Source organism: Drosophila willistoni, assembly GCF_018902025.1.
Source record: "Drosophila willistoni isolate 14030-0811.24 chromosome XR unlocalized genomic scaffold, UCI_dwil_1.1 Seg143, whole genome shotgun sequence".
NCBI lineage: Eukaryota > Metazoa > Arthropoda > Insecta > Diptera > Drosophilidae > Drosophila > Drosophila willistoni.
Window position 1 is genome coordinate 5,613,397 of NW_025814056.1, and position 28,000 is coordinate 5,641,396.

General features: G+C 36.7%; 1 protein-coding gene across 1 annotated transcript; it reads left to right on the forward strand.

The window, feature by feature from the left end:
* Positions 1-23: 23 nt before the first annotated feature.
* On the forward strand, positions 24-28,000 carry LOC6645545 (F-box/LRR-repeat protein 16). The gene is made up of 5 exons (XM_023177364.2): positions 24-1,431; positions 7,051-7,224; positions 7,350-7,467; positions 26,840-27,035; positions 27,560-28,000. Exons 1-5 carry the CDS (start codon positions 190-192, stop codon positions 27,855-27,857), a joined length of 2,028 nt encoding a protein of 675 aa, XP_023033132.1. The 5' UTR covers positions 24-189; the 3' UTR covers positions 27,858-28,000.

Genomic DNA, 28,000 nt, shown 5'->3' on the forward strand with positions numbered 1-28,000 from the left:
GATTCTTTTTTATCTTATTTCAGATTGAATTCCCTTTGGAAATTATGAATTGTGTTGCCCACATGTAAGGGAACGGTTGAGAGGTGGTCGAGTGGTGCAACCAAATAGTAGGGATAGTAGGACTAAGTGCAATATTGCCTAAAGAAGTGGGAGAGGGGAGGCAGCAAAGTGAATTTGTTTCAGCATACGATGTCTTCGATTTCGGCGCAGGGAGTGGTCGAACGAGCCTCCGCCGAATTGTCGAAACGTATTAACGGTTTGGGATTGCGTTCGAAGCATCACCATGGTTCGACCAGTGATGGCACATCTTCTAATTCGACCTCTAGTGCCGCCTCCAACACAACAACATCGACTGGCAAGACCTCAGTGATGGAGCGTGTAACGAATGCTCTTTGTGGTGGTGGCAATAGCTCCAACTCCAACTCCAATTCTAACTCCTCCTCCTCCTCCTCCTCTTCGACAACTGTAACGACTGCCACCGGGCAATCGACACCGGATAAGCCATCTCGTGGTAGTCAGAGTTCCGGTACCGGTGTTTCTATCTCCGGTGCACAACAGCAGCAGCAGCAACAACAACAACAACAACAGCAGCAGCAACAACAGCAGCAGCAGCAACAACAACAACAACAACAACAACAACAGCAGCAGCAAGTGGCACCAGTTTCACATCTAATGCAACAACAAATGGCCGGCTCCACACTGATCAATTCAAATCATTTGATGAGCGGTGCTCCAGCGCCACCAGCCGGCCTACCCCTGGGTGCTCCACCCACGCCGACAGTGAAATCGATTGCCAAGCAAATGAATATTACAATTCCAGGAGGTAACTCGCCCACATTTACCACCATGGGCATGGTGGCGGCTCAAAAGGCCGCTGCCGGCGGCACTGGGACACCGTTGCAAATGCGCAAACAACTGCCCACTCCGCATATGCATCATCCGTACAGTCAGCTCAATGCATCTGTCGTGGATCAGCAGCAGTCGGCATTAATACTCCATAAACAGCATCCGCCCCATGTGCCGCCCCACCCGCCTCACACTCATATCCACAGCATCGATGCGCTGATGCTCGATGATCGCTTCCTCAATCGATTTTTCCAATACTTTTCGCCCTACGAGCGGCGTGTGCTTGCCCAGGTGTGCATCAAATGGCGGGACATACTGTACCGCAGTCCGCGCTACTGGTCCGGTCTATTGCCCACACTCCAGTGCCGCGAACTCCGCCAAATGCCCGGCTGTGATCGGGGCAAACTATACAACTCGCTCATACGACGTGGCTTTCATGCCCTGGGTCTGGTTGGAGCCTCCGATGAGGATGCTCTCGATGTGGTCCACTCATTCCCGCTGGCCTCAAAGCATATACATTCGCTCAGTTTGCGCTGCTCTTCGATAAGTGATCGGGGCTTGGAGACTTTACTGGATCATCTGCAGGTAAGTCCCATTCCATGTCCTTCCACTGCCTTAAAACACTTTTCGAATTGAATATAAACAAATGTCAGCAAATTAGAGGAGAGATTTATTTATGCATAAATTTGCCCCACCAATTAGGGACACCAAAATGAAATGAAATGAAATGTAATGAATTATGACAAGACTTTGAAGTGATTTGCGCCTGAAATTGATCGCATCAATTCATTACTGAATGCTGAATGCATAGCCCCATCTCATTCTCTCTCACACTCCTGACACTCTGTCTTATGATGACACACTTTTACCCATTTCTGACACGTTTCATTTAACAAGTTGGCGTGCCGAACAAATGCTCAAAATAAAATATCAAAATTTCAAATAGTTTAGCACCAAAATGTTGACCCTCTATCTTCCCCTCTCTCTCTCTCTCTCTCTCCCTCTTTCTGTGTGTGTGTTAGATTTATTTTTGGTTTCACCGTGTGACTGACCACTGTCAATTTGTGTGCTTTCCACGGTCATGGCAGACTTCAACCAAAAATTTTGTTTGCTTTCTGTAAACATTTTCAATCAGGACACATTGAGAAATGTTTTTGTTGCTCGATTCCTGTCTGCAGTTAGCAAAATGAAAAGTTATTTATTGGATAAAGTTAATTCTACACAGAAAATAGCAACACAGATGAAACTAAACGATATAGTCATTATTACTTACCTTAAACCCACAAGAAACAAGAAAGGTTTTGTCAACAAAATTATTTTTTAATTGAAAAGATAACTTGATAGCGATTTACATTTCAATTCGAAATTTAGAAGAAATAGTTTTGAAAATCGGTTAAAATTGGACAAAGTTACAGATTTGCAAAGTTGAAAGTATTAAAGAATTTTCTAAATTTTCTGAAATTTTCAAATTACATTTTTGGATATTTACTTACATATATATATTTCTCAGAATTGTATTTTGGTAAAAATTATGCAAAATTTGGTAGATAGAGCGGGACTTCTAAAGGTTCAGTTGCTAATCCTGCTTTATGGCTAATCCGTCATTGTATGTAGGTCAAATTTGACATACAACTCATGGATACAAATCTCTTAAATATTAAGAAAAAGATACATACTTGCGAAAGATGATTTCTATAGAAACCATTTGATAAAGTCATACGATTCAGAAGTATCAGAGATATATCTACATTGTAGAAAGTATAGACAGATATGACTATCTAAACTCATCCAAGAATTTTCTTTATAGTTGAAGACATTTTTTCTGACCAAAATAAAGTATACCCTTACATTAAGGGTACAGTATAAAGCAAACGAGATAGATAGAAAGAGAGAGAGAGTGAGAGAGAGAGAGAGAGAGAAAAAAATCGTAAACAAGATTGGGGGAAAAACTGCAAATATGTTTTGATCTGGTAGATACTAAATTATAATGAAATTGCATAAACCTTCCTTTACTTTGCTACTTAGTATTTTCATTTTACTTATTCTCAACGGGTTAGCTGGGCGTCGCCCGAAATCTAATTTGGCAAAACAAGCGAAACAAGTGGCATAATGAGTAGCTACTCAGTGAAACGCTGGTGGGCCGACTGACTGACTGACTGACTGGATGGGAGGCAGGCATTGCCCCTGGTTCATCTATGAAACTAATCTATTCATTTCAAAAGCAATCTGAATCGAGAGTGTGCTGCCGCCTGGCAATCTATCAGGAGCTCAGCATGAGACATCCGCCAACGGAAATGGCAGAGAACCAACTGCAAATACAAATAAACACGTACACACATCCCAGACATACACACAAACAGGCGCACACACACATACACTGACAGATAGACAGACAGACAAACTAACACTCACAAATCAGTAAAGTGGATAATGTTGGCAGCATCAACATCGTTCAGTTCACTTTGCTTCTGAATTTGTGGTTGGTACTGGCAGCTTGTCAGCCAGTGAGTTGATTTTCACTATCTCTCCATCTCTTTTGCTCTCCCTTTCTCTCTCTTCCTCGTTTACTCTACTCTCTTTCTCTATGTGTGCCATTCATACAGTCACTTCTTGTTGCTGATGCTGTCGGAATTAATCCAATGTGAATGCATGTCATGTTTATGAGCCTAGTTCAACCTATCGTTTCGTCTTTCTCTCTCTCGCTGCTTCTACTTATCTCTATTTCTCTCCCTCTCTTAATGTGTGTGTGTATGTGTGTGTGGCAAACCCAACAAATGGTTTGATTGCAAATTGTTGTCGCTGGAAATGTCAACAACAATGACACGCAAGGGACAGCAGCAATACACAAGTGTACAGAGAATTTGACCTTGGGGTTTCACAACTGACTGAATATGTAGACCCCTTTTCATAACCCATTCCTGCATCCATATCGCTCGCTCCCTCTCTCGCGCTCTCTTTCCCCTCTTTAGATCTATGCACATCGGCATTACCAGGGACAATTTTCGCTGTTATTAAAATGCCTTGCGAATGCAACGTCAACGGAAATGCAGCTACTTTTTAAGTTCCTTCTGCATTTCATACATATTTAATGGTCAATGGTAGTGGCAAGTAGCAATAGCCTACAATTCCCTTTACATTCTTGTTGTACATGCTGTCTTTCTTCTATCCTTTAGTTGTGCTCTACTGCGGCAATTTCAACTTTGAACGAGAGCGAACCCCATTGACCCATAAAACTATGCTACAGTTTTTTCCCCATTCTCGTATGTATGAAGAAATTAAATGGAAATACTTATGTATGTGTTGTGGCATAAGCGAATACTTTAGATTCTCGTTTTTGGCTTTATAGGCATTTGAGGAAAAACCAATTTGGTTTTTATGTTTACAGCATAACCTCGACTATCAACTGTGTTTTCATTTCCACAATTTCCCCCATCAGATCTGACATTTTGGCAGTTGGAGAATAATCATAGAAATTTTATTCTTTTTTAAAGTCTCCAATCTTAAAGTTTCTGAATCCAAACGCAAATTATACATATATGACCAGTATTAACATATGCTTAAATCAACAATAATAGAAGCTCTAGTGGAATACGTTATTTAAGTTACTCATACGACAGGTAATCCATTTCTTTAATGAGGTATCCAAAAAACGCTTAAAAGGAACAGGCCGTATTTAAGCAATAATTTTTCATAGCTCTTGCTTCTTTTCTTAGTTAAATTAGCTTGTTGATGGTTCTAAAGAAAATTCCATCACTGACTTTGCTAGTGCAAAGCCACTAGTTCGATGGCTGAAACCCTGCCCTAACGAGGAGTTTCTTAAGACACGTTTGAAATATGTATGGATTAGATTTGCGCTATATACATATTTGCTTCCTATGTATGTATGTATCTGTGTTTATAAATTGTTTTGTTTGCTTAATTTTAATAGATACAAGAGTTGAAAATGTTTCAAATTATATGCATAGAAAGTTTGAAAGAGCGAATTTCACGCAAGTTCATCTAGAAGTATGTCTGTATATAGTTAGCTGCAGTAGTAATTAAAACTCTAAACTTTCTTACAACAAACAGTTTAAAGAAACTTCTTTAATTATGAATGTACAAAATTTTATGAAAATATTATTAATTAGCGACAAATTGCATTCAAATGTTTGGCCAATACATAATAAAAAGAGACTGCGCCAACAACTTGAACAAATTTAAAACAATTTAAACTTTATGCATATATTTTTTGTTTGTTTTGTTGTTTTTGGCCTTTAATTCAATTCAATTATGCAAAGTTGTACAATTGTATATACAAATATGTACAGTTAGATATGTATGCACATATGTGGTTATTAACATTTTTACTGTGGAATTTTGTTTGCGTGGTACCCTTTTTTATATCGATTTTGTGGCGCGCTTTTTTTTTTGTTTTACCACATATGTATGAGTTGGGGTTTTTTTTTGGGGAAAGAACGAGTTTCCTTGTTACTTGGCTACATGTTTATCCAACCCATTTGGGAGTTGTTACGAGACTGGTGGGTTAACAACTTACACAATTGTCCATAAAAAAAGGCAGAACGAAAAACAACTAACAAGACTATTAACCGAATAGACATGCACTGAACTTGTTCATTTTCCATGGCCAACTGAAGTAGTTGCAGCCAGTTTGCTTTACCACTCATTTAGCGCGAATCTAAGCCATGAAGTCATCCTCAAAATATATGAGGATTATGTTGTTAAAAAATTGCTTAGATATAAATTGTAGTCACTCGGAAATTAAGTTAAACTAGGGGAAATACAATTTGAGTATTAGGATTAGATTGCTACGTTTGTCAAGATATGCGATTCTGAAGTAACCTTTTAGAGGTTCAGAATATTTATCTTTACTTTCTGCTGGCCTCTCTGATTGTCCATGATCAGCTGGTTGGGAATAGTTTGTGGGTAAAAGTTATTTAGGTTGTTGGCTTAGATCATAATGCCTTTTGACTTAAAGCATTTGTAAATTTTTTGTTTATGGCCATTGTTTTTTTTCTATTTTGCTTGACGACAGTCTACAAAAAAAGAGAAAAACAAATGAAAATATTCCCTTCGATTGTTAGCCAAGAACTTCAAAATATATATCTAGATATATGTACATACATATATCCAACAATAACAATGGGCAACTATATGTATTTTACCCGACACATTGTCTGGCATTGTCGACAAACGAGGATTTGGGGTCGAGGGCTCCTCTCTTTTTCTCGTTTTCTTTGGCCCCAAACCATTGGCTGTTGCCAAAGGTCAAAGTTTATTGAGTTTGAGTTACATGTACGAGATTTTAAACAATTCGAGGAAAACAAACAACTTTTCCTTAGTCATAAATCTAATCCGGCATACAGGCAAACAGGAAGGCGGCAAAATCAACAATGCAAATTGAACAGTGAACAAAACAAAAAAATACATGAAAATTCAACTTCCTATGCTGCTTAAAATCCTTGCTTTCTTCATAATTCCTTAAAACTTGTTGGATTCTTGTTCGTCCACTAATGATGATAATTTTCTCCAGAAGTATAGTGACCTTAAGGCTCTGCGTTAATGATAATGCAGCACCTGCTTATAGTATATAAGCTCGTATATTCTTTCGAATGTGTTTTTATGGTTTCCACGCTTTTGATTAGCTTTTGCTACCCTGCAAAAAGTGTGGGCATAAAAGAGTATATTGATTTTTGGAAATGTTCAAGTGGAAATATCAATTAGTCAACTGGAGAGAATGTAAATTCATACTAAAGTGATTGAGCAAAGAGTCAAGTCATTCTATTAGACGGTATCCACAGCGTCGACACTCCAATTCTGAAATGAAATCTTCTGAACGGCTGGTTAAATATGCACAACAACACGACGGTGTGGAAGGCATTATGTGTTGAAAAGTATTTCAGAGATCATTAGTACAGCGGGTCATGAAACATTTTTTATTTATTTTTATGCGACCAAAATGATGATGAGGTGCCAAAATTTATGAAAGAGACACAAGACTATGGAGAACAAACAATATGTATGTGTGTAGGTGTTAAATATATACGTATAAGTATATCCAAATATATATAGTATATATGTATAAATATATAAATTTCATGTCACCTGAGCAAAGACAAAGTTATTAGATCAGTTTATTACACAGCAACTCGATGCGAATTCGTAATCATAATTGATGTCATTCTTTCGTTTCGTTTATTTTTTTAGAGTCTATTCGAACTTGAGCTGGCTGGATGTAATGAGGTCACCGAGGCCGGTCTCTGGGCCTGCCTAACGCCACGGATTGTCTCCTTGTCATTGGCGGACTGCATCAACATTGCGGATGAGGCAGTGGGGGCTGTGGCACAGCTGTTGCCATCTCTCTATGAGTTTTCGCTGCAGGCAAGTTCCTTTTACATATGCTTGAGTGCGTGTGTTTGTGTGTGTGTGTGTGTGTGTGGGTGGGTGTCTGTGTAACTGATTTTAATTGAATCTTTCGGTTTGTCGCCTCCGTTGCTTCATTTCAGGCTTACCATGTGACAGATGCCGCCCTAGGCTATTTCTCACCAAAACAGAGCCACAGTTTGAGCATATTACGCTTACAGTCGTGTTGGGAACTAACCAATCATGGCATTGTTAATATCGGTAAGTAAAATATTGCATTATCTATAAAAAAAAAACTATTCGAAAAAAACCGTCAAGGCCAAAGATCAATGAATTTTGAAAAAAATTTTTGGCCATAGAACTTCTTCAAAATATAATGAAGTAAAAAAAGAATTGTTGAGTTGTTTATAAAAATTTGAAGTTCATTAAAGTTTAGTCTGGGTATCTATCTGAAAAGTTGTTTGCCAAGCGTTTTCCATACGATTTTCCTACAACTAAAGTTATATCTGGCATATAGAATGATTCGTTCGTTCGCATCTAAAAGAGGTCAAGCTCATTTATTTGATTTTTCAAATGTAAAAACTATAGTTGGATTCAACGATTTAGCTTTCTAAAAACATTTTAGTTTATGTAACATTTTATCAATCAGATATCATACTCTTGATTATCTACTGCATCCTATTTGGCCTTCGCTGATAAATGATCTCCCATTGCGGTGGATAAATATAAACCTTGATAATTTTACAGGCACTCAACTAATTGAAAGTTCTTCATTCCGCTTCAAGCGGATGGCCAAAAATAAAAAACAAAAAAAAAAGGAAACTAATGTAACTGGTATTTCTATGTCCCTTTGACGTCATGTTATGCCAGAAATAAAAAAAAAAAGATAAAAAGAGAGATGAGAAAGGGTAAAGATGGGAACGAATACCCTTGTCAGCTTAAAAAATTGACATGACAACGGGCACCCGGATTCTGAGAATTCCATTAACCGAATTATCCTTCGAGGCATATATGAATATCGATGAAATTGAATCGGATATTTCATTTTTTGTTGCTCCTTTCACTACTTATAAATATTTCCTAGATGCTGGATGAATAATAATGAATCGCTTTATGCAAAACGTTTAATTACCTCATCCTTTACACACACATATGGAGTGTCAGAGGCAGGTCCAGGCAGGCCCGAGGATATGCCAGGCGTAGCCAAGTGCAATAATTCAATTTCAATTTAACGTAGGACAAAAGGGTTGCGGGTCCTGCCAGCAGTCTCCAGCTTAATTTGCGTCACTTAAAAAACAGTTGAGATGAAAGAGGTAAGAGCGGAAGAAAAATGGCGAGAATGAGAGAGACAGAGAGAGAGAAAGGGAGTAAAAAAAAAGCAAATACAGAGGAGTTGTTGGGCCAGCGAATGTCGGCTTTTCGGGGTAATCTATGGCGCATGGCAGCCATTTTGTAATTTGTAATAACCACAAAAAGAAAATGGCTTGCCATGAAAATTGATTGCAAAGTTCGCGCACAAATAAAAAAAAAACCGAAACCCGAGAAAAAAAGTAAAAGAGAAAACATTGCTGAAGTACATTTTGCAACGGAGCCCTGGCACCACCTAGGAGCCGGTTACCCAGGTGGGCGTCATCGCCCATTGCCAATAGGCAAAAGGTCAAAGGCAGCCTGCATAGGGGAGAAGGGGGCCTGCCACTTGGCTTCTGATGTTTACCAGGCTGCGGCTTCTTCTGATGCGCCTCTGGTAGCTGCTGCCAGTTGCCGTTGGCTGTTGGCTGCTCCTTCAGCTGCCAATGTTGTCAATTGCATATTAAATAAGTCTTCGCTCCAGACCCTTCAATTTGGCAAACATGGAAACTACGAAAACTTTAAATTGATTTTCACTGTCTGAAATATTAAAACTAAAAACTACTCGTGTTTAAGAAACAACTTGAAGGAATTAATCATCGGAAAAACCACTTGTCGTATGCGCAATAAGTATATTATTTATATTCTAGAACTTTGATCAAAAGTCATGACGTAAATATAAAATCTCTTAAATTAAATTAGTGTGGACTTTATTAAAGACCATTTATTCTTTGATATTGGCTTTTGTTCTCACTGACTTTGTCTTTAGATGTGTGAAATTTGTCTTTTAATACGACACTTCAATCACACGCATACCAACATACATATGTATTTGTTTGCCCAACTAACTTGATGAATGAACAAAAACATTAAAGGAATCTACATAAATGTCAATATCTAATGGCTTAAGGCATAGGGCAACATTTACATTTGTTTTTGGATTTGCATACCCTGCCACAAAAGGAAGCCTCTTCGACCATCTTTTTATCTCTTTATCTTTTTACATCTGTGCCAAATACTAGTAGAAGAGGACAACTACAACTATACATATATATATATATATATCACATAGTAAAAATGGGTCGAAAACAAAGTTTTAGATCAATGAATTTTGTTATTTTCCAATTATTCTGTCGTTAAATTACATTTGGTAGTTTTATGTGGTCATTTATCCCTGTGCCAAATTTCATCAAATAACTCCCATGGGAACAATTAGCACTTTATTTCCTAAGTGTTAATTATCAAACTAATTGATAAACGTGGTTATGTGACAAATTTTCGTTGTTTGTGAGAAAGTTTGACATTTTTATCACTGTTCTTTACGCCTGTAAGTAAGAAGAGATAATAAAATGCCATACAAATATCGGTGACGCCAAAAATTAAGCTCGTTTTTTTTTTATTTTGTTAGCAATTTGCTGCTAAATCATAAATTTTATATATGTAAAGGGATAAGGCATACATTTTTAGATATATTCAATTGTAATGAACAACTAGTTTAATCCTTATACTAATAGTATGACATTCTATAGATCTCCTAATGAAAGAACCTAACGCTTTACAGACCTTTTACCACTAAATTACTTCGTTTAAAAGTTTAGTTTATCCAAAGTATTTAATTAAGTTAAAAAAATAACTTAATTCGCAAATGCATTTGGGCGAACACTTAATTAATTTAGAAGTTAATTAATAGATATTGGGTTTCTTGACTTTTTTACCTGAAATTCATCAAAAGCGCAGATATGTAGACTTTTTATACCATACACCCATAGGGTGAAATGGTATATTAAAGTCGCCAAAATGTATGTAACAGGCAGAAGGAAGCATCTCCGACCCCACAAAGTATATATATTCTTGATCAGGATCAAAAACCGAGTCGATCTAGCCATGTCCGTCTGTCCGTCCGTCCGTCCGTCCGTCCGTCCGTCCGTATGAACACCTAGATCTCGGAGACTATAAGAGCTAGAGCCACCAAATTTGGTATGCAGTCTCGTGTAGTATGTACGCTTATCGAGTTTGTTTCAAATTTTTGCCACGCCCCCTTCCGCCCCCAGAATTTACATAAAACTGTTTTTCTTAAAAAGTATAGCAGATAGAAACATCAAATTTGGTTTATATACTCGTTTAGTTAGCGCGCAGAAAATAATTGTTCCAACTTTTTGCCACGCCCCCTTCCGCCCACGGAATTTACATAACTCTGATTTTCTTAAAAACTATGAAAGCTACCGACATTAAATTTGGTATGTAAGTTAGCTTAATAGACGCGCAGATATTGACTATTTAAAAATTTTGCCACGCCCATTTCCGCCCCCGAAAATTAAACAAAACTGATTTTCTCGAAAACTAACAAAGCTAAAGTCACCAAATTTAGTATGTATATTGGCATAGTATGCGCGCAGAATACATATATTTTAATATGTTGCCACGCCCACTTCCGCCTCCATAATTTAGAAAAAACCGATTAGCTCTTGCTATTTTTTGACCATCGCGATCAAATTTGGCAGACTAGTAAATCTTATTTATTTCTATCAAACTACCAAATTTGATTGAAATCGGACTAGAAACATACAAAATATACGTATGAACGTATTTTGCTACGCGATCCATAAGGGCAGAATTGGTCGTTGGCTAGTGGCGGCGATAGAGTGCTCGTGTGTTTGTAGAGTGAGCGAGATAGCAAATTGTATGAGGCATGTTAAAACAATTTAGTAGACATACATTTGGTTTTCGAAATTTTAAATATTTGTTTCACCTGGTGTATGGTATACCCAAGTCGGCGAGACGACTTACTTACTTCATTTATACAGCAAATATTTGTAATAAATATGTATGTATACTTTTGATACTTTAATTATCTCGGATAATACTTCGTGTGTTGGGTATTTCACGTTGTCAAGACTCTGTGACTTGAGTAACAGTTGTGAAATCTTTTTTTAGATTTAGTTTTTTGTTCTGTTTCGGACCGAGATGTTCTTTAATTGCATTCGATGACAGACGTCACTTTTTCCTCTCTGTGGTCTTGTAAACTAAGTACGTCAGCAGGCACTTCTTGTGAAACGTGTGGGCGTTTGATTCCAGGGACTTTGATGCTACAGGACGGGCTTATTCAAGCATTTGTTTCGTTCTAGGTCGCAGTTGGTGCGTGTGGCATAGCCATTTTCTGTTGCATACTTTTATGCGCAATTTGGTTTCTTTGCGTTTGTGTGTGTGTGTTTTAGAGAGAGTATATGGCTGCAAATATGTATGTGTGTGCGTGTGGCATCAAATGCAATTAAAGTGGAATTTCTGCCTGGCCTGGTCCTTTGCCTTGACACACACACACACACACTCACACAGTAGGGTGAAAAGGGGGGGGCAACAGTTTCGCTCTTGCTATTCCATTTGCTCCCATCTTCAATTCGGGCATCTGCTGCTGATTTCACTTTTTTGCCCCTCAAATCGCATTACATAAGCTAGGAATTATATATACATGTTTACACACACATATGAGCACCGCACCGCCCCCACCAACCCTGCACCTTTTTTCTCGTTGGGTGGATGGGTTGTCTGCTGAACTTTGAACTTGTGTTTTAGGTTGAATGCAAATATAAGTATGTCTGAGTACGCATATGTATGTACATTTGAATATGTGAATGTACTTGTGTGCGCACACACGGCTTTGAGCTTAAGTTAAAAATTGGTAAACTGTACTAACCTAATGATATTTGAGGACGAATGTATGAGCTCTAAAGGAGCTTAAACAGCCAACTTACATAAAAAGATGCTTTAAAAGTTGTGATCTGAATGGAACTTGGATGTATGTATAATTTCCAAGAGGTTATTCATAAGAACTCTCTTTTATGTTGTTCTTACAGAATCTATATAAAGTTGTAGTTTTTGATCTAAACAAATGCCGTGAAAAATACCCATAAGTAGTAAGTTGGGTTTGAAAACATTGTTCGGACTTTTATGTCCTCATGATTTTTGTATTTCTCGAGATTTTAATACAGACTGAAAGATATCTAATTCTGAAAATAAAGACATAAATTTTTTAAACAGACATCAAAATTGAGGTTTATTGGATTTCTCGCTTGCAAGGTCAACCTGATAATTAAGATTATTTACATCCAATTTTAATTAAATTAACTTAACTTTAAAAAGAGATATAACTTAAAAAAAAAATTAGTTGAAATTTGGCTAAGTTTGGTTCACCCTGCTATTTGGCCAATCCGGCACTGTAAATAACCAACTTGGTCCTTACGGTTAAAATTACTTTATTGAAGTAGTACTTTTAAATAATTTTCCATGATAAACTCTGTGCTGTTCGTATTTTCAAGTACTTACATTTGAAAATCAAAAAGTTAAATGAATAAGTTAATGTTTTCAATTTTCACTTTAATTGTATTATGAAAAGTTAGTTGAAAAAGTTTGCTTTTCATTCATTCTTGCACTGCACTTGAAATAACCATTAAGTTTAGTTCATGGTCAGAACGGGAAAGCAACAAACTGACAATTGATTGACAAGTTGGCCGAGTGGTCGACGACGAAAGAGGCAGACATGGTTGAGATGGAGGGAGCGAGGGAGGTACCGCTGCGTAGACATCAAAAAAGCTTCTTCACCAAACTAAAGTTAATTAAAAATTGCTTTAACTAGACAAACAAAACATCAACAAAAGCAACAAATCGTGCTAGCACACGACTAACACACATTGCTTTGAGCGAAAAGAAAATAAAATATATATAATGAAAAAAGAGTAAAATACATAGGCAAATGTAATTAAAACAAACACTCGATATGAGAAAAGAAAATTGCATGCGACAATGTTCATGTTTACGTATCTGAGGGTCAAATGGCCAAGGTGGTGGTGGAGGGGAGGGGAGGCCATCATTGGCTTGGTTGCCCTTTTAGCTGACTGGGCTGAAGAAGATGAATTTGTTTTACGCTTAAGAATTTTCACTCCTCTTACAAATTGCCACAACAAGATGAGCAAGATACAAGAATTTAACAAAGATATAAAAATTGCAAAAGGAAAAAAAAAACAAATAAATGACAGAACAAGAATACTTATACATACATATATACATTTTCACTTTATATATATTATGTACTTGTATTCTATATACAATAAGCAAATAAACGACTATGTAATTTAGTATATAACAGATAGATATGTCTCATCTGCACAGTGGTTCAAGGTTTCAACTGCTGCGGCACGAACTTTTGAAAATTTAAAAGGGATATTTTCCATATGCTTAATTTTTCAAACCCTTGTAGAGGGACAGAAAACTGTTCAGTGTTGGTCTGTATGAATATAAAATAGTCTCTTAGCTTATGAAATATAGATTCAAGACTTATTCATTATCTATGCAGAACATTTGTTTAAATTCGAGCGATCGAACAACTATTGCGTGAAGAAATCGTTCCATCTATAAATACAATTGTCATGTGTAAGCAAAGTTGCCCCATATCACAGCCCTAAATCCGCCTATGTTTAAACACATAAAAGGAGGTTTATTATTTAACAAATGGCCAATGCTAATGCACAAAAAAGAGCAGGATAGTGAATAAATTACTGCCTGTCTCACTCCATCTCTTTTAAAAGACACTCAATTTTATTTTATTAGTTGGATAATCTGAAAGAAGCTAAATTATAACATCAATCGACAGAGCAGATGTGAGTGTAAAATTTTTCTTAAGGTTTTTGTTTCACTGTAGCATATTTCGCTTACAATTTCATTCTGTTTGTTGGCCATGTGCTGCTGTTTTGTGTGATGGCTGGGACAGGTTTTGGCTTTGCTTTTTGCAGTCTTCAATAGAAAGTGCATTTGCGGTTAAATTGATGGACATTTCGTTTCTGGCGTCGACATAAATGACAATTGCAATTGTTCAGGCGCGAAACGAACCGCAACCGAGCACTTCATTAGCTGCACGCCAACATGATGATTGGGATCCACAAAAGACCCCAAAAATCACCTTAAAGGTGGTGGTGGCCAATGACAACGATAATCACGATGATGATGATGACTATGATGTTCGTCTGTTTAATATGTGTATGTATGTATGTATTTTTCTTTCTTTTGGCTTTTCCTTTCTTTCTTTGCGCGTTGCCATTTTTCTGTTGTTGTGTTATTGAGGCATTTTTGTGTTGACAATGTTAATTAATGTGAAATTAACTTGTGCTGCGCTGCGTTAGCGTTTGGCTTGTTGTGTTGTGCAATTTGTATGTTTGAATGCATTCATAAATCACGCATACGCCCAGTTGAACGACCTCGTCAATGTCAATGTGTCAAACCAGCCGATGTGTCGAGTGTGTGTTTCCGTTTTCGTTTCCGTTTCCTGTTGCCTCGTTGGCCAGATCGCGTGCCAAACGATGTGACAGAATCAAAAATCCCCCAAAGACCTGCAACACACACCACATTGGCAAGCCAATAAAACATAAAGACCAAAAAAAAGAGCAACAACGAAAATTCAAAAAAAGCAGAAAACACAAAAAACGTTGACCATTTGGCGCCTAGCCAGCTAATGAGCCACTGCATCAGCATCAACAGCAGCGCCAAGACCAAGGGGAAGACACTGTAAAACTTGATTTGAAAGTTCAAACCAATTGAATTAGATGCGAAATGCAATTAGCTAAATGGCTTCTGCATGTTGTGATAAGCACTGACTGTTTTGATACTGAGAGCTGTGATTAAAACTTTCTTTCCTTTGCTGTCGGCACAAAAGTTATAAATTTAAAGTTAAAGTTCAGCCACCAAGTTGACAGATGGGCAGCCAGGCAGGCAGGAAGGCAGGCAAGAAAAGGTCTAACTAACTTTCACTGAAATTGTCTGTCTGGCGACTTCACTTGAGCTGCCTTTCAATCTTTTACCTTTCATACCCAGACTTTGATGTTTTAAACAAGTTGAAGCAAATGTATATATTGGATTTATGTAATTTATATGAAAAAAGATGCAAATTATGGCAACAAACATCTAATCATTATCATTATAGTCCTTTCCATTACCTGATATTAGACTTGGTAGCTTGTACTTATTTATTTGTATGTTTATAAAAGATGCATTCGAAAAAATTAACTTCAACTGTCGTCTAATGATCCCCACGGGAAAGAGACAAAGACAGAGAGAAAGAGAGAGAGAGAGAGAGAGAGAGAGGGAGAGGGAGTGCTTGTCTTTTGGGTCGCTGTCTGCTATGTGCGTGGGTGAATTTGATTGGCACCACCGGCTGCCTTTCCCCACAATGTCTGCAAATTGTTGTTAACCCAGTTTCGTATGTCTTGTTCCCACTCCACCACCACCTCTTTCTCTCCCTCTCCGTGTCTCTGTGTGTATCTTGTCAGGTCCTTTCTCACAAGCATTTCCAGTGAATTTTTTAATGGCTCGTTCTCGTTTTGCTTCTAATTGCTAGTCTGAGAATAACCACAATCGTTTAAGGAAGACTTTGCTCTAGTTTAAAGGCAAAATTCAACATAAATGTACATATTAATGACTTGTAAATTGCCCTAATCTATGTCTTTATGAACAATCTTACACCCATACACACACACACACACGCATATATAAGCTCAAAGGTCAAAGGATTTTATCTACATAATAGTTGTAATTGACCCAATAGATAAGAAATATTCTATTGATTTTGGCTCTCTATCTCTTTAGTTTGTGTTCAATGACCGCGTAATTTATGTTGGTAGAAATTTAAAGAGCTTTCCACATGTACATGACTTGCTATGGCGACCTACGCTATTGCGTAATCCTATCGCGTATTTTGCGGCAGTTTAATCTTTCACCAGACCCAACCCCATGCCCCCATGCCTCGTGCCACATGCCCCCAGACCCTTAGCAATCCCCGCGCCTAATGAGGCCTACACGTTTCGAACATTATTTGCCTACCAGAATGCGCAACTCCCGCGGGTCCTTTTGCCACGACTACCTCCTCCTAATCCTCCTCCCTGCTCCACCCCATTCACTCAGTGTTGGCTCTTCTACTTAGCATTTGGCGGTACCTTGGCTAATTTTGCGCATTCATTGTGTGCGGCCTGAAAACTTTGCTGTTAATTGACTGACAAGTTAAAGCACTAAAGCAAATGAGGCCTTAAAGATTGCCAAAAGGATGAGGATTGAAAGCCCAACATTGATGGCCAAAATCTTTGATTTAGCCAATATACACACACACACACACACACACACATTTATATAACATAATTATCGACTTGAACTTAAAACAAAAACACTTTCGACTAAATATTTGGCCAACGTAATGAATATTCTGTATTAAAGAGGAATAACAAAATTAGTGTTGTCAGTGGTAAGAATTCCTCTGCTGGCTGGAGAATAACTTTTTGGCCAACAAATTTTTTGCCATTGCTGCCTTTGCTTAATAAACTCGTAAAACTTTTTGTTGACTCTGTGAATTTTCATGGTCTGAAGTAAGTAATTGGCTCAATGATTGCCATTGCGACGACATTTATTATGCTCTCCAGCTTTAATTTAAGAGGAGAAACAATTTCTTCTTTTTCTGCATTAAAGTTCAGTTAAATTAACGAAGCGAATTTCAAAAACAAAAGTAGAAAGTTGAATTAAGGACTATATTTAATTCTCGATATCCCAGATAGAAAAAGATATACATAAACTTTTATTTAAGCGCATGAAAATTGCATTTTAAAATAAGTTTTACTCAGGAAGTTGTAGCATACTTTGAGGCGTGAAAAAATCCAATTACTTTTTATTTTCTTGGTTTTTTTTTTTTGTAACCTCATGATTTTTACAGGATGCGAAACAAATTTTTTTTTTCAGGAAATTGACTTTGATTCCTGGAAATCAGTAAAAGAAAATTCCTATAACCTACTTGATATGTAAATGGGAAATTTGCGCATGGCAAGACATTATGTGAAAATAGTGTAACGAAAATAAATTCGCGCTCCTCTTCAGTAAGACAAACAGAGTGAGAATAAGAGAGAGAGGCAGAGAGATAGAGAGAGGGAGAGATAGAGAGACTGATACACGTAAATAAATATATATTTATATACATTGGGTAAACAAGTTGAAACTGTGTAACTTATGTGCATAACATGTATTCCTCAGATACATTTACATTTCCCATAACAACAAAACGACATTGATATGCCGATGTGTTTGCCTAGTTTGCCATTTGAGTGGCTATGACATTTGGTTTAAGTAGAGGATTTTTCTACGTTTTTCTCTCTCTTTCTCTTTTCATTTCCTTAAGGTTGGCCAAAATTGGCAATTCGCCTACCAAGTTACTCTAACTTTCTCTAACTTCAACGAAGGCAAAGTCTTCAAAAGCTTAAAGATTATATTAGGCAATGACTTTACATTTGTATGTATAAATTAACACCCAATATTATTTGAATTTAAACCATTCGAAATGCCTCTTAGACCAAAGTGATTGCCAATTTGATCATTAACACATTTCAAGTATTTTGCTCATAATCATAATTTAATAAGCTTGTTGAGAATTTAATGCTGCTATTTAATTAACAAATATTTGTCTAACAAGAAAAGCAAGCAACAAGAAAATTGAAAGTGAAAATCATTTGACAGCAATCGAAATGAATTTTCTCTATCTAAATATGTATGATAATACAGTAAGCGAATAAATTGCATTTAAAAGTGAAACTAAAATCGTTTTGAATTTAGCTCTAAGACCCTGCCGAAATGCTATCTAGAAACTTAAAAGAGTCCTGATTTTACCTACACTAATATATAAGTAGATATATCAATGTTTTTATTGGTGTTTTGTTCTAAAGTTAATTGTAGTTTTTTAACATTTCCAACGTTTATCATCTCAATTTGATGCTCTCATCTTTGTCGTATGTTGTCATACGCACTCCAAATAGGATAACAACAAGAACAACAAGCAGAGAAGAATGACAAAACAGTCTCAATCATAAATTCAATATTTAGTGGCCAACAGTTATTGCCAACAATTCGTTTCATTTTTCTTCTTTTTTTTTTTCTTTGCTGTTTTTATTGATTTTCTTTACAAGTCATAAACATTTATTCATACATACTCAAACACACACTCATATTCATAGAAAGTTATCTCATGTGTGTGTGTATTTATTTATTTATGACATTTATTTGATGCTCCCCAAAGTATTCAACGCATACTTTTCAATTCCAACGTATTAAAGTCATTTTACAGTCTGCAATACCAAAAATATACACACACACACCCACACATACACCCACACACAATTGCATATACATATCCTTATTATATGTATATGTAACATCGTTTTCGGTATGTTTGTTATGGAATGTGATTAAGTGAGTTAATTAATTGCCATTCAAATTAAGTGAGTGCCAAGTTAATAGTTCGCTCTTTCATTAAAATGCCTGTCCAGCATAATAAGTAATTATCCATTCGCTTCATCTGTTGAGAATTTCATTAATTTCACATGCCTTGAATCTTTTGTAGTTTGTCCTTTCCAGTCCAAACATTTGGAATGGACTCAAATCAGATCTTAACTTAACCAATTGTGATATCAACTCTGAAATAATATTCGAAATAAATTTCAATTAAATATTAATGCTGATGTTAAATAATTTAAGGTATTTACCTTATATTTAAAAGCCGTCTAAAGTTTTTTATACCATTCATCCTAAATCAGCTTGAGGATTCTTATACATTTTGACCATGGGCAGAAGGATGCATTTACATATGTATGTACATATAAGAAGGGAAAAAGGTGTTGAGTTTCTTCACCGATTTTTCACCTATGAAACTGATCAAATTTCAATATGCAACAAATATTTTTCCTCCAAAATACTCGATTTCTCCTAATTCCACATTGCCAATCCGTCACTGTGTGTATGAAAATGTCTTAAAGAGCAAAAGTTATAGCCAACCAACTTGGTATATAGACTTGTACAGTGTATGTACATACATACTTAGACTACTTCTAGTCTAATCTCAGTTGTCATATTTAAAAAATTACCTTAAAATCTTAAAAACTCTTAAATTTGGGAAACTTTAATCCTATTATTTTTTAAGCGATTTTCATAGTTAATTAACTTACTTTCTTATTGAAAAGTAATTTTCAGGCAATTCAGGCCAACATTTGATGTTTATATACATTTTTACCAGACTTTTGAAGTTTATATGCCATTAATCTTTTAGCACCGTCCACACAAAGTGTTTGTATAATGTTGCCTATGCTCCAGAAAGGGTTAATATAAGCTTTGAAATGACGTTTCTGAGCTCATGAAGTATATATATTCTTGATCAGCATGAGAAGCTGAGTCGAGATATGTAGCCATGTCCGTCCGTCGGTGCGTATGCGTTTTACTCAGCCGTCTTAAGAGCTATTGGGATGAAACTTGATATTTGAGCTAGTAATAATCCGGGTAAGATAAATTATGAAAATTTTCGGGATCGGACCAATATATAATATAGTTGTAGAAGAAAAATGGTTGAAGAAATTGGAGTATCCCTATGAAATTATACTAATATGATAGTTTTTTATATAAAACATCAGAACCCAAAATATAAATCAGATCGGCTGAATAGAATACAAGTTACAGGCAATATAAATCGTTTCTGCTCAAATGCTGCCGGCAGCGCTGCCAGCAGCCAACTACGTCATTGCTCGAATCATCAGAGCACACACATACACACACAAACGCAACGCTACGTAAACTGTATGTGTATGTGTGCTTAGGGAATGAGGGAAGAAGAAGAACAAGTTGTAGTATAAAGAGTAAAATTATTTTGTTTGTATATTGATGAATTGAACATGTACAATTATTATTGCCCAGGACTGCAAGGGTATATAAACTTCGGCATAGCCGATGTTAGCTTCTTTGATATTTTATTTATAAATTTCTTGCGAATTCATACGCAACGGAATGTAGACCAAACATCTTCTTGTTAATTTAAAAAATTTATTTTAAATGATCTTTTGAATATCGTTTTAATATCTAAGTTGGTAACTTGTAGAGTTATCTTTTAAGACATCTCAATGATTATTTATATTTGAGCTTCTTGTTAATGTAAGCAGCACATTTGTCAAAACCAGCCTAATCAGACCATTATGGCAAATAGAAATCGGTCAAAAATCGTGTACTCTACAAAATTCCACAACAAAGTTAATAAGTACACACACTTATTAGAGTTAGATAGAGGGATAATTAGCAAGCTGAGCAAGCTTTCCCTAGTTCTAACAAGACCCTCAAGTATTTAGTTGCTATTAACTACCCTTCAAGAAGACCTGATTCAATAGAGCCCTTGGTTGCAGATCGAAGGGACTAGTTTTTTTTTGTTATAGACCTTTTAGAAGATTGTTACTTTGAGTATTAAAACTATTAGACTTTTATTGAAGGATCATTTGTTGGGCCTTTGGTATAAGCCGGATTAAGCTTCTTTTGAAATAAGGAAACGCCCAGTCAAAAGACGTGATTAACTGTATTGAGCGTAACGAATTCGATTCTTTAGACAAATATAATCAATATTGAATACACACAGAGAATGTCACTTGATCGAGATTGACAATATATATAATTTCCATAGTAAATTCTGATAATTTTACACTCAAATACACACACACACACACACACACACACACACACACACACACACAGTTATCACTGAATGTTACACGTCCCTTTCATCTATTCACTTGTCTACTCTGTCTTATCATTTTATGTGTTTGTTGTATACGTTGATCTTTTGCTGCAATTTCAGAATTTGTGATCGCAAAAACGAGTAAAAGGCCAGAAAAACGACTTTGTTAACCCGTTACTACCCGTTAGTGTCGGTCACAAAATGAAACTGCAACAGGATATTAAAAATAATCACAAAACAACAGTAAAAAAAAAAAACACAAACGAAATAAGGAATATAAATTTTCTATAAGTTGAAATCATTTGCAAATTGTTTGTTGCGCGTCGATTGGATGCTGATAACGAAATGAATTTCAAAAGCGATTACATGCTTGATAAATATATGTACAATCCCCCGATGTCTGAGAGTGGAGTGGGATATAAAGATTGAGATTAAGACTGAGACTGAGATTTTTCTAATGGTTTCATATGTAATTCAATCGATGTCACTCAAATGATCATCTCGCCTCTCTCTGTCTATCTTTGTGATTAGTTGTGGCGGCTTTTAATCACACAATTTCCAATATATGAAAACTTGAATATAATGCCATATGTCATACATACATACCTATATATATATGTATATTTACATAGAGTGTAATTCTCTGGCATAGAGACGCCTTTTGTTGTTGATTATTTGCTTTTCTTTTAGTTTGCTCTTTGGTTTTTCTTTTCAATTTTTTCCTTTTTTTTTTTTTTTTGCGGTTTTTAGCTTTGAAGGCGTCGCCATCATTGTGGCCCCCTTTTTAAGCAGCAGCTTCCATTGATAGATACAATTACAGTTATTGCTATACATATATATTATATATGGAATAGCTGCTCCTTGCGGTTAAACGTTGCCCTGGTATTATTATTATTTGCCACCTTCCTCCCCAATCTATAGCCAATCGGCACTCCACTCCACCCCATGAGACTCCCAATGGTTGATGGTCGTCGTCGTCGTCGTCGTCAACGTTACGGTTATTTTGTCATTGTTGTGGCTTCAGGGCACTCCACTCCACTCCACTTCAATGGAGGTTTCCCTTGCCCACCCCTAAAACCACCCACCCACTCTGAATTGTTCAAAGATTTCACTAAAGCCATAATATTGGCAAATTTTCTTTAAATCAGACATTTTTATCTTACTTTTTATCTCTTATAATAAAATAAACGTAAAAAGTCATCTCAATTTCCATACATGTACGTACAAGTAGGGCAGAGTTTTTGAAGTAAAATTCCCCAAATTAAAGTTGTGTTTTAAAGTCCTTCAATCATATAGTCTCATTGCCTAGACAAGTACTCGAATAGACGAATAAGATAAAGTTCCATACCAAGAGATGAAGCCCGAACGGGAAATGTCAACAGATTTTACTCGAATAATATACATTTCAGGAAACATGATTTGGGTCAGGCGATGGTCTGAGATTTACATATTTACTTTGGGTAAATTTAGGTTACCTTTTAGTAGCTTTTATGTTAACATTCCTTTGAGCGAATTCATTTCCATGACTGGACAGAAGTGAGCTATTCTATAGATTATCAAAAGGTTCGTTTCAGTTCAGTTGATGTACATACATATGTATGTATGTATGTATAAATGTATATATGTATATTCATATTTTGTTTTGGCCCATTTTTGTTTGTTGTTTCTTTTTTGTTTTAGGTGCATTAAGTAGTGCGAGTCTTTGAGTTAGTCTCTGTTTTAGTTGTTTGTTTGTATATGGCTACCTATATTTTTTTTTGTAATTCAAATCGTTTTGTATGCATATGTATACAGAGTGTGTGTGTGTGTGTGCCCCTGTCTGTGGTTTTTTTGGTCAGAAGCCAAACAAGAGATGCACTTTTATCTACTCGCTAGCATGGATAGATGGACGGATGGATGGATGGATGGTTGGATGGGGTAACTTAAGTGGGACACAGTTAGACATATTCAAACTGAAAGCCGCTTACACACATCTCTCTCCCTCTCACTCTCTCTCCTTGAGTGAACAAGCATTTTTTGGACTTCTTCGGATTCTTGTTCCTGTGAATGCCACTAACAACCTATCTAACCCATACTTCAACATCACTTCAAGCCATTCCCACTGATACTCTTCCCGTCAAGTTTGTTTTCTTTTGCGCCTGTGTTTTATCTTTGTTTAACCAGCCAGCAAACGCTTGAGCTTGACTGTCTGACAGTCGCACGTGCCCATACCCAGGCCGATGCCGATGCCGATGCCGATGACGATGCCTATGCCCATGCCCTTTCCACCCCCCTTTTTGGCCATGTTACTTCAGAGTCGCACGCTTAAGCAGCTTATAGTCTTTGGTAATTGTAGTAACCCCGTTATCCGTTATCGCATATCCCTTATCACCAAAGGCTCAGACAACTCGCTTTAGCCACACTTTGCGTTTAAGTAAATAACTTTAAATCATGAAATTTATCACAGTTAGAAATCATAATGTTTCGACAATTTGTAGAACAAAGATTAGAAATGATGTCCAAACGTTGTCCTCGTACCCATCAATCAGTTGAGAAACCCCACAAAATGCATTACATTGAATCGTAATTCGAATGCAATTGTTCATTTGTAAAGCATTCTCAGATTAAGTTAATCAAAGCCATTTTCCAGACAATTGTAAATACATTTGCCAAAGGGGCTTATTAGTTAATTACATAAGCTGATGAATTTGTTAGGCCAAATTACATATGAAATGGCAACTTTCCACATTATAGAAATTTGTCAAATGTTGAAAGTAATTTGAAGCCATATTTCCTTAATTAAATGCATTGCAATGCAATGAATAATTATAGGATGCGAGGTCCTTTTTGTATAAACGATTCGCAAAGATATTGATTTTTTTGTACCCTTGCAAAAAGTGTATATTAATTTTGGTCAGAAGCATCTCCGACCATATAAAGTATATATTTTCTTGATCATGTCCGTCTGTCTGGATCGACGCGAACTCCTCCTAGACCGTAAGAGCTACAGAACTGAAATTTTGAATGTAGGCTTGTATCTCGGATTCAGCAGGATCGGATCACTATATCATATAGCTCCCATACAAACGGCAAAGTCACGAACAGTGAATTTTCTCAATAACTTCGTTATTTTCTAAGCTATTGTCGTGAAATTTAATATTAGTGAATTTATTACACTAGAAATGGACTATGTCAAATTTGATCAAGATCAGGTGACTATATCATATAGGTCCCCTAGGAACTATCGGTCGAAAACAGTGACTTTTTTCCATAACATCGTTACTTTTTACGCAAATGTCATAAAAATTTATATTTCTCAGTTAAACTTTATAGCTATTAATGCCTGTGCTCAATTTAAACAATATCGGATGACTATATCACATAGCTCCCATAGGAACAATCGGTGGTAAACAGTGACTTTGTTCAAAAACATCGTTATTTCCTATGCTAAAATTGTAGGCTGTTCTTTCGCAAACATTAGACTTTTAAAACGTTTTTCCACTTTGACGGCTAGGGAGGGTAGGTAGGGAAAGAGATACAAAACCAGAGGGCCGGGGCTAACTTTGACCGCGTCAAAGTTTGTATACCCTTGCAAGTTTTTTGTGTAAAAGGTCTAATGCTTGCGAAAGAACGGCTTAGGAAATAACGAAGTTATTGATCAAAGTCACTGTTCACCACCGATTGTTCCTATGGGAGCTATATGATATAGTCGCCCGATCTTGATCAAATTTGGGACAGTCATTAATAGTTATGCTAAACTGAGAAATATAAATTTTTATGACAATTGCTTCAAAAGTAACGAAGTAATTGACAAAAGTCACTGTTTTCGAAAGATTGTTCCTATGGGAGCTATCTGATATAGTCACCCGATCTTGATCAAATTTGGCATAGTTGTTTATATGTGTAACCAATATCAAATTTCACGACAATAGCTCAGAAAATAACGAAGTTATTAAGAAAAGTCACTGTTCGTGACTTTGGCGTTTGTATGGGAGCTATATGATATAGTGATCCGATCGGGCTGAATCCGAGATATACAACGCCTGCAGTATATACAAGCCTCCATGCAAAATTTCAGCTCTGTAGCTCTTACGGTCTAGGAGGAGTTTGCGTTGATCCAGACGGACGGACGGACGGACGGACGGACGGACATGGCTATTTGAACTCGTCTCGTCGTGCTGATCAAGAATATATATACTTTATATGGTCGGAGATGCTTCCTTCTATGCGTTGCACACTTCTGACCAAAATTAATATACCCTTTTTGCAAGGGTATAAAAATTGCAAGGGTATAGAAACTTTTACGCGGTACAAGTTAGCCCCGGCCTTGTTTTAGAATGTTTTTGCAAACTTAAAGATTTTTTCCGAATAAGAAAATCTAAATAAGAATTTTAAAAATCTGTCAATAATTGATCGAATTACAGGTTCACGAAGATAGGTTTATTTGAGAATATTTGAGATATTTTTTTAAATAATATTCCGGTGATTCCGTTTTCGCTCTAAAATTTGGAAATCCTAACGAAAAATAAAATATGATTTTCTAGAATATCTAAAATCAATTTACAATAACATAAAATGGGAAGTGTCTCCTTCTCTACATAGAAAACAATGAATAAGACAAAATTTTTTAGTGCAGATCTTTTGAAAATCTTATCTACTCTTACTTTGGGTTGAACTATAATTCTGATAAAGATTAAAAACCCAGGAAAACGAAAAAAAAAAATCACCTTATCTGTCCTTGTCAGTGGCGGCTTCAAAGAGGAGGAACTCAAGAAATTTGTAAATTTCTCCTACCCCCAAGACCTCAGATGTCTGGATCCGCTTCTGGTCCTTGATATGTGAATGTCTGACCAATTTGAATAGAAATCAGCAGAAAATATGTACTTGCTCCTACCTACCTAATAAATGTATGCAAATCTGTAAGTGTACAAATAAATCGAGTTATAGCCAAGTATTCTGCTGCTGCAACAAATTGATTGTCAAAGGTACAAAATATATCTGATAATCCTTTTGTTGTCATATCCCATTCAATTGATTTTATTGTGATTTGCATTCAAATGTTTAACAATTTGTATTCAATAAGTATGTTTATATGTATGTATTTGCATTTATTGATTTTAACTAAAGCAGACAATTTGGCAATTGAATTGCAATTCATCTGTCAATCATCGAGGCAACCTTTTGACCAGTTTGAAAATCATTCAATGAATTTCAATTGAAAAATTTATAAAGCATGAAAATTCGATATATATATATATATATGTATGTATGTATGTATATGAATAGTACTCAATGTGAAGTGAACCTTTGGTGAGCTTTACAGTTCTTAACTCCAAATAGATGGACGAATAAATCCGATTTAAGATAATTCTCATTGCTTCTGACATATTTGGCAAGCTGATTGATTGCGTTTGCGTTTAAACTGCATATATGTTTGTATGTGCCTACATATGTAGTTATTCTTTTGGGGGGAAAACGAATTTTCAACTTGAATCACACGCCTCATGGACTATGCACAATATTGCCCTAAGAACTACGGCTGCCAGTCAGCCAGGAATAAAGAAACATGGACCGAGTTTCAACCTACTTCTGGAAAAAGAACAAAGTGGAGCAGCTGCAGTCAGTTGCCTAACATTTACGTGACGCGAATGGCAGAGAAAAAAGAAAGAAAACCAGAACAGAACAAAACTTTTGCCAGTTAAAGTTAATGTAAACTTTTTTTTTTCCTTTTTCTCTTGTTCTCTTTAGTGCACTCCTTGCCGCATCTTACGGTGCTCAGTTTGTCCGGTTGCAGTAAACTTACCGACGATGGAGTCGAGCTGATTGCCGAGAATCTGCAGAAGCTGCGCGCCCTGGATCTCTCCTGGTGTCCCCGCATAACGGATGCCTCGCTCGAGTATATCGCCTGTGATCTGAATCAATTGGAGGAATTGACGTTGGATAGGTGAGTGTTGTTGTGTTCACAAGGTCGCTTTGTTATAGTTGCTGCCGGTGCTGCTGCTGATTGTGCTCGTAATTATTCATGAGTGAAATTCAATTTCCGTCGCCACGCCCATGCCAACGCCTCAGACACACCTTCCGCCACCTTTCACCTCACAGTCATAGCCACAGTTCACCCACCCACATCTCTCTCTTTCTCTCGCGTCATATTTACATAGACGGCAACTACAGCTCCTTGTAATGATTGCACTCGTTCCTACTAGAGTGCCCCCAGAGGGGTAAGGGATGGGCATGGGGATGGTTGCTGAATGAATCACGACACAAAAGTGTTTTTGGCTGAAACGAAACACAGTGAAGATATGTGCATAGTAGAGTAGGCAAAAACCATATACATATGTATGTAGAATCAAGGGATTAAAAGACAAACGAAAAACTTCTAGTTTCTGAACCCCTTTCCTTTAAGTTTAAAGGGCGAACTACTTAAAACATTCAATAAATGTAATAAATTTACTATCTACTATTTTTTAGATGCGTTCACATAACGGATATTGGCGTTGGATACATTTCCACCATGCTGTCGCTTACGGCCCTCTTTCTGCGCTGGTGCTCCCAGGTCCGTGACTTTGGCCTGCAGCATCTGTGCTCCATGCGCAATCTGCAAGTGCTATCACTTGCCGGATGTCCATTGTTGACCTCATCAGGTCTCTCGAGTCTCATACAGCTGCGTCACTTGCAGGAACTGGAGCTAACCAATTGTCCAGGTGCTTCGCATGAGCTCTTTGACTATTTGAAGGAACATTTGCCGCGCTGTTTGATAATCGAGTAATCAATCCAATGGATGAATCGAATCGTAACGAATCGAATCGCTTTGTTGAAGAGAAGATGGAGACAATGGATGATATTGATTACCCAGTACGGATTACTGATTACTTTATTTAACTATATAATTAAACAACTGATTTTAATTTA